Source organism: Leptosomus discolor, chromosome 4 (assembly GCF_034619465.1).
Source record: "Leptosomus discolor isolate bLepDis1 chromosome 4, bLepDis1.hap2, whole genome shotgun sequence".
Taxonomy (NCBI): Eukaryota; Metazoa; Chordata; class Aves; order Leptosomiformes; family Leptosomidae; genus Leptosomus; species Leptosomus discolor.
Window position 1 is genome coordinate 44,784,819 of NC_141394.1, and position 13,621 is coordinate 44,798,439.

The 13,621-nt window shown below is 38.6% G+C and overlaps 1 protein-coding gene across 1 annotated transcript in view; it reads left to right on the forward strand.

The window, feature by feature from the left end:
• DCHS2 (dachsous cadherin-related 2) overlaps positions 1-13,621 on the forward strand; it is a 116,295-nt gene that overhangs the window by 46,552 nt on the left and 56,122 nt on the right. Inside the window, exon 3 of the mRNA XM_086464808.1 lies at positions 6,868-7,099. Coding sequence (XP_086320934.1) covers positions 6,868-7,099 — 232 coding nt within the window. The remainder of the gene's footprint in view (positions 1-6,867; positions 7,100-13,621) is intronic.

Here is a 13,621-nt window from a genome sequence, read left to right on the forward strand (position 1 = left end):
ACTCTTATCTTATTTGAACATATAATAATTTAAGAATTTAAGTCTTTTTGTTAGGTCAGTGTCTGTAATCTTTACAGCAAAAATAAGTATGTGACCATTTTGGAATTTCTCTGATTTGTGATTTCTATCTTCAAAATTCCTTTCTAGGCAAAATTTTGTAGCATACACCTGAGTGCAGATATCCAAGCCTGGAAGAGTAAAGCAGTCAGTATCACAATGTGTAGCAGCTGAAAATTATGTATTCTGCTATACTTCATCACTTCATTTTTCCCCTCATTCACATGTTTTGAAGCTGTATAAATGTAAAGAATGCCTATACCTATCTGGAATATCAAGATTAGTCTTTATTAATAAAAGCTACATGAGAGCTGGACCATAGCAGTGAAATTCTGACAAGTTTCTAAGATATCTGGTCTGGTCCGGAAGATTGTTTAAAAAATGTGAAAGAAAATAGGTTTACATGAAAAAATCTTGATGCATTTTTTTGGTTAAATTATTGCTCTAATGATAAATCTTACATCAAAAGTTAAAGGAAAACAGACAATGTGTTGAAACTGTAGACTATTTAATTTTTAAATTGGTCTGTCATTTATCTTCATTTAGGGACCTTGTGTTTTCAGAAGTTCAATAATGGGGAGGGGGGGGTTCAATTTTTGATTGCTTTGTCTGTGACAGGCAGGACTTGATCTTTTTGCTGGAAGTCAGCACTTTGTAGGTCCCATTGATTTCTCTTCTAAAAATTTGCTCGTCTGATACCTAAAGATTAAAGCACCTAAATTCAATATTAGCTTTGCAAAATTTTCAGTATACCTGATCTTATGTTGAGCCACTCTTCACCTTTACGGCAGAATTATAGTAGGATATTTTGTCTCCTGGCATTCCACCGCTGATTTTGATGGATTAAAGATGTTAGGTGTGGGATTCAAAGCAGAGGCTATGATCAGGGGAGGAATGTGTACAGGAAAGACAGAGGAAGAGTGAAGGGTCACTGTTGACAAAGTGGAGGGAAGAGAGATAAAAGGAAAGAAAATAACAAAGTTAATTAGAAATGAGGAAGAAAAGAAAGTATTTTCCAGGTGATGCTCAGTTTATCTTACAGCGAAACTATCAGTTTCCTCCACCTGTTCGTACCTACTCCATTACATGGTTTTGGAGCTTGTCAGTCGTGTCTTTTATGCCTTGTGTAGAAAGCGTAATGGGAGAACTGAAATTGCACACGGGAGCCCATGGAGAGGCAAGTGGAAAACAGATTCTGTTAAACTGGTGTTAAATACACATCCCATGAGAGCTTGCAGGAGCATTCTCACTGCTTAAGTGGGGACAAGTCTGACCATAATAGTAGCATTAGCTTTTCCAGCTGGCAGCACCAGTTTTGGTCCCAAAGTCACTTACTTCACATATTTGGTATTCCTCCTTGAAATGCTTTTATATGAAAAGAAATCATGTAGCTAGATTTGTAGAAAGGTGTTTTCATTGAATCCCACAGCATCTGCATCTACCCTCTGCTCAGGTCTCTGTCTGAACTGTGGAAGGCTGAGAGCTTGTCCGGTAGTGAGTGTGACCCTCCTGTGGTGCACATGCCAGCTCTGTTCAGACTGCAACCTTAGTCACAACAGCTGTATTTATGCACTTGTGACAGGTCAGAAACAGTTTCAGTAGGCATTTGGGGAATTTACAGTCAGCTGAAAATTTCTTGTAATGATGTTAAAATTGATATTTTTTTTCCTCTCTCTGGAAGAAGAAAGTTGCATGAAGGTGTGTTGCTTGGGGAACCTCCACAAGCGATTGAGAGAGATGTAGATCAGACATACTGTGAAAACAAGACTTGCAAAAGGGAAATATGGAAAACCAGGAATCTAATAAAAGTATATGCATATTTCCAAAGCACTATAGGGTATGAAAGCAGTACTTTTTGGGGTTTTGAATATGTGCAAATTAGGTCTGATATGTTTTAATTCTTCTGTTTGGCTTTCTTTTGTTTACTTTCACAATGTGACTGAAATGGACACTCCATTACGTGTTCTATCCTGTTTGCTTGGGGGTCTCCAAACTACTACGTATGTAAATTTATGCTTCCTTTATGCTTGTTTTATGTACTTCTGTCTTAAAGAGTCTTAACATGAATTCATTTTCATACAGGAAACCTTTTCTTAACAGCACACAATTTTGCTGCTGTACAGTGCCAAATTTTATGACTATGTATCATGCATAATTCAATCATTTTGTTTATTCATTTGCATTTTTTATGATGCCTGTTACCTCTCTTTTTCTTTCAACGAAATAAATAGTAATGACTTCAGCTGTTAAAGAAAATCTGTCACAATCCAGAGAAATTTAATTGTAATAATGCTAATTTAAATTTTGTCTGGTGGCATCTGTACTGTCTGCATACAGACAACAGTTGTCTGGCCTTCAAAGTCAAAAGCTGAATTGCACAAAGTCAAAATCTTGGGGTTCATGCACAATGAGGGGCGTTCAGGAGTGTCCAACCTTGATTCTGGAAGGAGCTGGCTCACAGTCTTCTTCAAAAACTGTGGAATACCGGATGACCTAAGATTGTGAGAGCTGCTACCAGGCACGGACCAGTTCCAGCAACAGACATCTCTGTAGGTGACACTGTACACATGCCAGTGTATCGACTCTCTTCATCAGTGTGGCAAGAAGTTTCAAAAACTGCAGAGCACAGGCAGGGCGTTCTTCCACTCTTTATTCCCCACCAGTATAAGGGGTGCCAGATCTGTATACTCTATTGAAAAGTCCAGAGCTCTGAGTTTGTGGGGAGTTTTTTTGTCTTTTACGTTTGCAGAGTGGACTGCCTTGGTTTTTTTTTCTTCAAGTGAGTTTTTTGAGTTCTGTAGTAGGATTGCCCTTAATGGTGGTTTGAAGGCTGCCATTGAATGGTGGTGGGAGGCAATTAAAAGTCATCTTATCTTAATACTAATCAACTGGAGATAAAAAGAAGCATCTTTCTATCTCTTATAAGGAATGCTAGGTCTTCAGTTTTTCAGCTGCTACATAATTGTTGCAAAAGGTTCGATGCACTGCCAGCGGGTGTATTAGTGACTTACTGTCTTTCTGTGTAGAAAAATACTTCATTCTTCATCTCCTGCTTTTTGGTAAACCACACTACTTGTCCAATTTTCTTTGTCTTTCACACTGAAGCAATTGAAATGTAGAGTTAAGCACTTGACACTCACAGGCAAAGCTTCTGAAGAAGTAAGGCTTTTGAGATAATTGGCAATGGCTCTCCATTTTGATAGCATTACGACTTCAAGGTGACATATCTTTTGGGTTTGACTGAAAAAAAGAAAATATATCTTCATGACAGATATCCTGTATATCACAGTTTAGTTTGGAATAAAAATTTGACAGCATAGATCACTGATGAAAACGTTGGAGGCTGTAGTGGAAATCTTGATGGATTCTTAAGCATTTTACAGTATCAAGAAGACGACAGACAGCTGTTCAAAATGACACCATTTCTTCTTATTAAGCTAAAGAGTCTCTCTTGCCGAAGGCAGGATAATAATTTTTTTTGAGACATGATAAAGAGGTGTACTAATAGCTTTATATTTTTCCACAAATTTGGTCTTTCCAAAGTAAAGAAAATATTACTTGTTGTTATTTTGACTTGGTGGTAGTTTCTTATGTCCTCTTTCTGTTCCACGGGACACACAACTCTCAGAGTCTGACAAAGAAGCTGTTGTAATTGTGACTTTGTTGCATCAAGCAGCACAACAGTAGTTAAAAATACTTGAACATTTGAGAAAAGGGGTTTTAAAATGAGCAATTCTGGCTTTCTGTTGCTTGTAACATGTTTTTGACAAACGTAATTTTCTGTCAGCAACAGACTTGTTTAAATCAGCCTTCATACTTTGGAAGATCCACTGTGTCATGCTTGCTTCTGAGTAAATGAAGTATATCCATCTGGTTAGAATAGAAGCAGTTTGTTCCTTCTCACTTGGGATGATACTTAAAAATTTTCGTAGCCCGAGCAAGAACTGGGCCATTACCAGCTAATACCATAAGTTAGTATCATACTTGACTCATGTGTGAGGGGATACACTGCTTCTCCAGGAGAAGAAGGAACTGTATCCATCATAAAATTTGGTCTGTCTTCTAAGAGTTTAGGTTCCCCCGTATACTTAGAATTAATCAGTTTCCAAAGCTTTGCAGTCTTTATATAACTCCATAGATAAAATCAAATTGGCTGGAGAGTGGGTTGTGGGTTTGGGTTTTTTTTTAATGTCTGTTTAGCAATAATGAAACTCGGAAGAAGCAGGTTAACGCAAGTTCTCATGAGTTTTTGCAGTTTGGTTTCATGCTGTTCCAACCACCTTTTTAGATGCTTTTTGGTTTTGACCTCACTTCTTCCTTGGCCCACTTCCCTTAAAAATGTTTCTGATTTCTATCCTAAAGTACCTGAAAGTTGTGGAGCTGCAGAGCATCTTCTGACAGTAAACAGAGCACGTGCCCCCACCCCTTTTAGCTCCTGTGCAGGGATTTCCTTCCCATGGAAATCAAGGTGCTGAGGAAGGGACTCAGCCACAAGTGGGCTTGGGGTGTTGGCAGTGAGCCCACCAGATCTGCACATCTCCACTTCTCCATATTGGCACAAGGTTTCATAGCTGTCTCAGCAGTTTTGAGGCTGATGCTAGCCCAGCACCCTTCACAGTCCTGGTCCCCAGGCACATGTCTTGGCTGCTGGCTGCTTCCTCAGCAGCATGAACCCTGGAAGTATGCCATGCCTTCAGAAGAAAACGCAAGCACGCCAGGAGGATGTGGGCCAGATCTCCTAGTCCTTGGGTAAAACATAGATGCATGATGCACAAGATCATCTTAATTTTCCACATACTTGAGCCTTTATGGGAATGTCACTGCCACCCAACAGAGATAATATTTCTACATGGAATTAAAAAACCAAAGCAGACCAAAGCAAAAAATCCCTATGGATATGTGGAAGAGAATGCTGATACTACTTTTTGCCCAGAAGTAAGTCTGAACGTGTGGACATAATAAGTGAACCCTCAAAAATAGTTTTGCAGGAGATTATTATGCTGCAAGTCAAGTCTAAAGGAGTAGTATCCAGTCTGAATCATTGGATAGTTTTATGAAGGTCAGGTTTTAAATTAATTGACAAGAACAATTAGGTTGCAGAAATAGGCAACCTAGTTATTTTTTTATATCATAGCTACTGTGACTGGAAAATTAAGTTTGGACTTGCTCAGCATAGCTTGTCATGTGTATGCACCAACATCCAATCTGTCAGCTCTTTCCATAAGTGACTAATTGCTACTAGCACGGCATGCTCAGCTAGACTTTGAAGAGTACAGGATTCTTCCCTTCTGTATCTTAATGTACTGTATACAGCATGTGCAGGCTGCATATATGTGTGCAGCTTTGTGCCTCCCGTTGTACATGTCAGCGCCCAAGCATTCACCGTTAGCTGTGCCACAAGTGGACCTGCTTTCTTTTAAAAATGTTCTAGTTGTTATGGTTGTAAAATAATGTTGTAAATATGAACCCCTCCAAACTGATGGAGGAAGTCCGTAGGGAATACTCTGAGAAGTAAATTGCCATTTGTTTCACTCAGCACCCTGTGGGGTCTACCCTTCAGCACCTACAGAATTGTCTTTTTTCCAGATTGAAACAAAATTCAGTGCTTTGCCATGACAAATTGTGATTTAGCTGTAGCATGGTTTGATAAGCCAGCTTGCAGTTGCTCCTCACTTCTCCAGTTTCACTTCAGAGCAAGGCTGAACGTGGTCCTGTGGCAGCTCACGTGGTGTTTCAGTGGGGTCTTTATGGGCATCTGTAGCAGGAGCTTCAACTGTGTGGAGAGCAGTGCAGCGGCTGGGCTGGGGTTGCAGAGAGGTGTGGTGTCAAAGCTGCGACCAAAGCTTGGCTGTTTTCCCAGTTGTTTGTGTAAGGAAAAGGAACATGAGCAGAGAAGTTGAGCCAAGCCCCTTAGAAAGCATGGTGAGACCTCTTTCCCTGCAAAATCACAACTGCGCTGGAAATAATTTTATGGAATCAGTTGTCAATTTTGTTTCAGCTATGTGCTTCAGTCGAATTTGGTATTGTTCTGTCTCTGTGTTCACAAAGTGAAGGTGTGGGTATGTAGACAAGCACATGAGCATATATATACACACACACACACACACTTAAATATACACAAAAATATATATGTATGTATAGATGCACACACACATATTGCATGAGCAGAACTGCTTGAACCTGCCAGCATGGTAAATTGAGGATAGGTCTTGCAGGCAGTAGCCTGACAAGTCAGCTTTTGGCTGTCCTGCACTGCTCTGCTCTCAGGCTGTGTTCCTAATCAATCAATAGTTGAAAAAGCATCATATTCACTGTATGATGGTCACGCTTTCAAATCTGAAAGACTCATAGATAGAAGTTGTTCCTCCTTTACTGGAGTACCACAGTCACCTGAGGGGAATATGTTTCTGGGGCAGAAAGCCCTGACTTTTATCTGTGAAGGAGGAAGTGGTGTGTAGGAGATTACAGTGAAAACAAGGTTAGACTAGCAAGGATTTGTCATATGTACTGCTCGTTAGTATTAACAAAAATAACTTTGTGTTCAGGCTCACTGTTGTAAGAAGTTGAACTTCTTTGTGTACACAGTCAGCCGTCTGGAGTTGTTCCGAGCATGTAGTTCTCTAAAGGCAGTATTCTGGGGTATTACAGATAACGTAAGTTGTTTTTAACAGACATTTTCATTGCTCAGTATTGTTGTGGCACGTTCCATTTCCTAATGGTGGGCTGAAGCCAGATGTGCATCGTTCTATTGTGTACAATTTTTAAATGGACCTTGTTTTTTGTTTTTATCTTTCTGATTTTATCCAACAGGGTGGGCTGAGTGCCCAAGCTTTTGTTCGCATCGAGATAGAAGATATTAATGATAATCAACCTGTTTTTGAACAAGCCGTCTATGCAACGAGCATCAGCAGTCACACACAGCCAGGAGCAGAGATCATCAATGTTGTTGCCACAGACAGAGATTCAGGAATATATGGCATTGTCACATACGAACTGGTCCCGGGAGAATTTTCTTCTTTTTTCGCAGTAGATACATCCACAGGTACTGTATGAGTCCATGATTCAGTCTATAATTATACAACGTGTATCTTTTCCTTGATGATGCTTTTTTTTTTTTTTATTTGGAGTAGTGTCATACAGTTGAAACTTAGATTCTGTTGGAATATAATTCTAGAGGGAGATGGAGGATTTATATTTAACATGAAGCCTTTGGAATTCACTGGAACAAAGAGGAGAATGGGAAACATAGTAAATGCCCATATAATACAGGCTAAGCAGTATGCCACTTATCCACTATTTTCAGCCATAAATCTATTCCTTTTTGTAAGAAATAATCAAAACACTGTTTTTTACAATAGTATCTGAACTTCTGAAATGTTTAGGTCTTACTTTTGAGGAGCAATAAAAGACCTTTCAGGATGCTTATCCTTTCATTTCATCTCTCTGTTTCTGTCCTAGTCTTTTTTCCTCATACTCTGCTAGAATAAGTTCCCATTCTGCTAAGTCTTACTATTGCAGCTGCCTCCCTGTTTGACTTGATGATTAGCTTTGTGAGTATCTTGTGACTCTCCATCTTTCAGGTTTCTGGAGGGAGGTTCAATGAAGGAGTGACAATGAGAGCAAGAAAATAATTATGGTAAAAGAAAATCTGGGTGATTTTTTTCAAAGACAGGTTGAATCTCACAGATTGAATTATTTTTCCCATGGTCACAAAGCAGGCCCTGTAGTCTGCTTTCTAGCCTTAAAATAGTTAATCAACTCAGCTGGAAAGAACATGAGCAGTGTATCTGCAAGGGTCCGTGGTGTCTTTCAAGCACTGGTTAACTAAACTGCAGCTACCATTTTACTTGAGAGCCAGCCCTTGCATATGAATGTATCCTGATCAACAGTTTTGCTTTGTGATTATCATGGCTCAAGGGTTTATTTTATATATTTTAAGAATTTTTGGGGCTGTTTTATGTGTGTATGTATTAGCTGTTTGGCATACAAAATGTTGCAAGGCTCTGTTCCTTCAAGATGGTGCCTATTTTCACTTTCTTACATGGTTCCCAAAATATTCTGATTAACAGAAGAAACTAATCTTCTTAGGAGATCAGTCTGCTTGTCTTGGCTATTTCAGAATTTATTTAACTGTGGACTTTTAACTGCCTGTCAGAACAGATTCTTTGGGGCGTAGCTGATGCCAAAAATGTATAGGTCAATCAATAATTAGGGAGCAGGATCTCCACAGGCATTTAACTGATCATTTTAAAACTGTCCCAGCAGGCTTGTCAGAGAGAGCCCCTGTGGATCACGCTAGCAGCACTGGCTTTGCAGCAGTCCTCTCTTTTGAAAGGCTTCTTCCTCAGATTGTGACCTTTTGGCTTTTTTTTGCAGTTTTTGCACTTTGTATAGGAAAAATGTCATGCTTGATCATGAAGACCGTATAAGTTACTATTATCTTGTGGAGGTATAACATTTTATCAAAGGCAGACCAAATTCAGGGTGAAGTTGCTTGAGGTCGTTATTGCTGAGATATCTTGATGAGAAGAGCATTTAGGTCAGAGACACTATTCCCAACCTTATAGTTCTTGGAATCTGATTGTACTTAATCAGATCTCTTGGGTAATTCACAAGGTCAGACTGTGTCTTGTCTAATTTTAACTTATTAATATTAATGGTGTGTGTATGGGAGTGTTCTGAAGAATACACGTTTTCCTTTTATATTCTGCCACATCTACCTACAATAGTGCTTATGCTCAGTCACTGGTGAGCAGAATTATTTTTAAACTCTTGGCAAAAATAAACATTATTAAAAAACCCCAAAACATTAAAATTGCCAATTTGTAACACAGAAGTTTTGCAATCTTTGTGGGTTAAATAGCTGCAAAAGTTGTTCAGTACTCAAAGGCAGATGAAACAAGTGGCTCACTGTTCTTTTCATTACTAAAGGACATAAAAGGAGGCAAAGTGATGGTGTTGGAGTCTTCCATGGATTTGCCTTACTGATAAGTTTTATTTTTTTAAATTACTAATTTTTCACACTGATAGGGCATTTAGAAATGAGGAATGAAAATCATTGCATTAGTCTTTTTGATGTCTTATGTTCATTATATTTGGTATTGTATGTAGCAGCGGACAGAGATATTTTCAGTATTATGAGATTTAAATTAATTGTAGTTAACAGTTTGTCACATTACACTATGAAAATCAAATGCAAGATGATGCAGTTCTCCATGGCAAATGTAATTTCTATTTTATGGCATCTGGATTGTGGATATGAAAATTTATCTCACGCATTTTCTTTGAGGGTGTTTTTGGAGTGCTGCACTTAGAATACTCACTAAAGATTCACTTTTCTGCCCATTCCTTTTTTCATTTTTAAAAGAGAAATTAATAAAATAAAAACTGTAATGTGACTTCTTCAGTGCTATGGCGTGCTTCTGGTTGTTGCTTTGTTAAAGCAATTGTATGGATTTATTGAGGAAGGTTTTAGCTTGGTGTAGTGATCTGTGTTCACAATACAGGATATCATACCAGCTGGTCAGCCACTGACTGTATAGAATATATTAATGGTGCATTTGATACATAGATATTATGAGGTCGAGCCACATCCAGGCTCCTTGAAGGCGCTCCATCTTTTGTTTCAAGTACTGTGACGTGTGGATGTCGTATATAAATAAATTCAATGGGAGTAGGAAGGAGGAGGCTTTCATTAAGCAGATAGGTACTCCATTTAAAAGTTTTTTAATTCTAAACAAGTCTTAGTTAGTGATATTTGTTTGCTGTGTTAGCTTTTAGATACTGCATTTATTGTTTGTGATATGCTCTTACACTCATAAATAACATTTATTACATTTCCCTTTGAGAAAAAAATTAAATGAATTATTTTTCATTTGATTGATGATAGACTGTCCACAAGAAAAACCGCTTTAAGAACTGTGTAACTAGAAAAATGTATGGATAGGGAACTGTAAACCAGTTCCTCTCCTAGTTCGTGACTCTTGCTATCATTTGTTTCTAGTTGGTGTAAACAACATCTTGGCTTCATTATGTTTCCTTTTGTAGATCTCTGATCCATGCATGATCTATGAACAGCACTCATTAATTGATTAGAACAGAGCAAGTCAAAGAGCTCTTCTGGCTAAGAAACTGTTTGAGCTATATTTGTCTATTTTCCCATTGTAACCTGACAAGCTATGTGAAGGACAGTCTATTTATAGTTATGGCTGAGCAAGTAATTAAAAATGTAAGTCAGAGAGTACAATCACAAGTGTGGCAGAAAGTCTGTGCAGTGCTTAACTTGAAGGCATTTTTATTAACAATTTAATTTATAAACTTTCATTATGTTACAAGCATTAATATTTTCTTTCACACGAGGGCACATAATTAATTTTTTCCATTGATATTAGCAATACCCTTCTTTGAGAGCTGGATAAAAAGATGGCTATCATTTTACTGTAGCCTCAGTTCAAGGAAGCTGTTTCAAATCAATAAAATTAATAATAGTCCTTGAAAATTATTTTTGGCCAGTGTGACTTCATGCGTCTGTTTTCAGGTAAATGGTCTGTCCATATTCTTAGAACAAGTGCCCTAGCTAGTCATTATGTGCAGAGAAAGCTCCTATGAAGGCTAAGTAAATGCAGCAGCTGTTTGTTTATGTTCATTTGAAGGTATTAGTGATTTAACCTAGTATGAAAAGGATGTAGAGAAAGTAGCATTCATACAGTGTACATTACAGTAATATAGGCATTTGACTTCTCTGTTTCTTTCAACAAATGTAAGACATTTAGGCTTGTGTTTCTTTGAATTCTACCTAAATTAGATGCCTAAAACAGAGGCTATGACCTCTTCCTTTGTATTTTACTGAGAATGCTTCTATGAGTGTGGTGGGTTGACCCTGGCCAAATGCCAGGTGCCCACCAAAGCCACTCTATCACTCCCGCTCCTTAGCTGGACAGGCGAGAGAAAATATAATGAAGGGCTTGTTGGTCAAGATAAGGACAGGGAGATCACTCAGCAATTACCACCACAGGCAAAACAGACTCGGCTTGGGGAAATTAATTTAATTTATTACCAATTAAATCAGAGAAGGGTAATGAGAAATAAACCCAAAACTTCCTTCCAAAACATCTTCCTGCCCACCCTTCCCTTCTTCCTGGGCTCAAATTCACTCCCAATATTTCTCTCCATCCTTCCCCTGCAGTGGCACAGGGGAATGGGGGTTGCGGTCAGTTCATCACACGTTGTCTCTGCTGCTCCCTCTTCCTCACACTCTTCCTCTGCTCCACAACCCAAGTGTGGGTCCCTTGCACGGGTGCAGTCCTTCAGGAGCAGACTGCTCCAGCATGGGTCCCCAGCGGGGTCACAAGTCCTGTCAGCAAAACTGATCCAGCGTGGGCCACCCGTAGGAGCACAGGTCCCGGCAGGAGCCTGCTCCAACATGGGCTTCCCACAGAGTCACAGCCTCCTTCAGGTGCATCCACCTGCTCTGGTGTGGGGTCCTGCATGGACTGCAGGTGAATATCTGCTCCACCTTTAATGTCTGTGGGCTGCAGGGGGACAACCTGACTTACCATGTTCTTCACTGTGGACTGCGGGGGAATCTCTGCATCAGTGCCTGGAGTGCCTCCTTGCTCTTCTTCTTCACTGACCTTGGTGCCTGACCTTGGAGAGGGAGGGTTGATTCTCTCACATGTTCTCACTCCTCTGTTTTGGCTGCTGTTGCGCAGGAGGTTTTTTTGCCTTCTTAAATATGTTATCACGGAGGTGCTACCACCATTGATGATGGCCTCAGCCTTGGCCAGCAGTGGGTCTGTCTTGGAGCTGGCTGCCATTAGGTCTTGTTGACACAGGGGAAGCTTGTAGCAGCTTCTCACAGAAGCTAACCGTGTAGCCCCCACCACTACCAAAACCTTGCCATGCAAACCCAGTACAGTGAGGAATTTGGAGATCCTTCCATTGACTTGAAAGTACTTGGGTTAACCTTTTGTTGTAATAACCATGTGTTTCTTATTCACACCAAAAATTGAGTACAACATACAAGCCTTGTTACAAAAGCTGGTCAGTAGTTTAGCATAATTTTTTTTTTCAGCACAAAAGTACAGCTTCTTCAAAATGAGCATTCTTTTGAGGAATTTTTAAATTTTTATGTGAAAATAATTTTTTTCCTTTAAGATGCATTCTGGTTTCTTTTTAAGTGGATAGCATAGTGCATCATGTGACTAAAATGTCCTGTAAGAGATGCAGAGCAATCCTTTGGAGAAGGTTAAAAGGAGAAATACACCTGAAGGACATGCAAATTTAAGAATATAAGAATTATTAACTTAATTAGTCAAAAGGCAGATTTAAGTCCAGCATTTTACCTCTTTACCAGTGCCTGATAATGGATGCAAAAAGTGTAGAGCTTGAGCAGAACAGTCCCTCCACTGATATATTTTTCTTGTTTTGGCAGCGTGCAATTTAGTGCTGTATTACTTCCATCACTGTACTATGGCACCACATGTAAATGTGATTTAATGTCAAACTGACTTAAAAGAAACTTTTTGATTTGGCACCAGAGCACCAGAACAGATTCATTCCAGTTAAGGATGTTGACAAGTTCTTTTTTACTGGAGAAAAAGGAAATGTTGGTGTTTAATGGTCACATCTTGGGAGATTTTCATTGCATGGAAAAATTTTGCTTTATTTTTATTACAGTACAGGTTGAAAACAAAAGTTGAAATACCAAAATTTCTTTTTGGAGAAAAAAAAAAATCCATACTTTGTTTAACTCCATTTACTATACAATGTTTAATGTATAGCAGATTGTAATTACATCAAAGTAAAATGGGGATGCATCCTTTCTAAAGAAAACGAGGCCATTTTTATGATGATTAATGATGTTTTCATATAGTATTGTAGGAAAAAATAGTTTATTTTTAAAATATTTTGGTATTTTCATACAGCATGTAGTACATTTGCTAAACATATGAAGAGATTCACATAAATAACATTTAAAATTAGGAGTGTTTTATTTTGGAACATTTTGAGGCCATTTGTTTTTTTAAACTGCAGTTTCTTCAATTACTGTTTTTCTGGTCTTTCATATGAAATTGATAGCATATTTGGAAGCTGCGAAACAGAGGAATATCTCTGAGGTTTAGCTCATTAAGTTTTCATCTTTGAAGAACTGTGTTTGAGTTAAATCACAAAGAAAAAGTTAGTGGTCTCAGCTGAGTAATTTGTGGACATTTACCTTCACTAAGATCTGTGATCTCATCTAATGAGAAATCTAACATAAAGAATACAGACAACAGCATATTCTCCTTGAAACACACAGAATTTGCTGTAGTAAATGTGAGAGTGCAGATCCTGGACCTGAAAGACAGCTGTGAAGCAGAACAGCGTGAAAAAATATCCATAGTGCCAACTCTTAAAGTATGTGTCTCTTTTTTTCTTTTATGAATAAAATCCAATAGAATCGACCATCTACAAAGAGAACAGTTCTTACAGGCTGCGTGCCAAAAACTCAATCATGCAATAGTGGAGTAACGAGTGTACTTGAGATTCATTGTGCATGGTACAATGCAAAGTATTTAGAAAA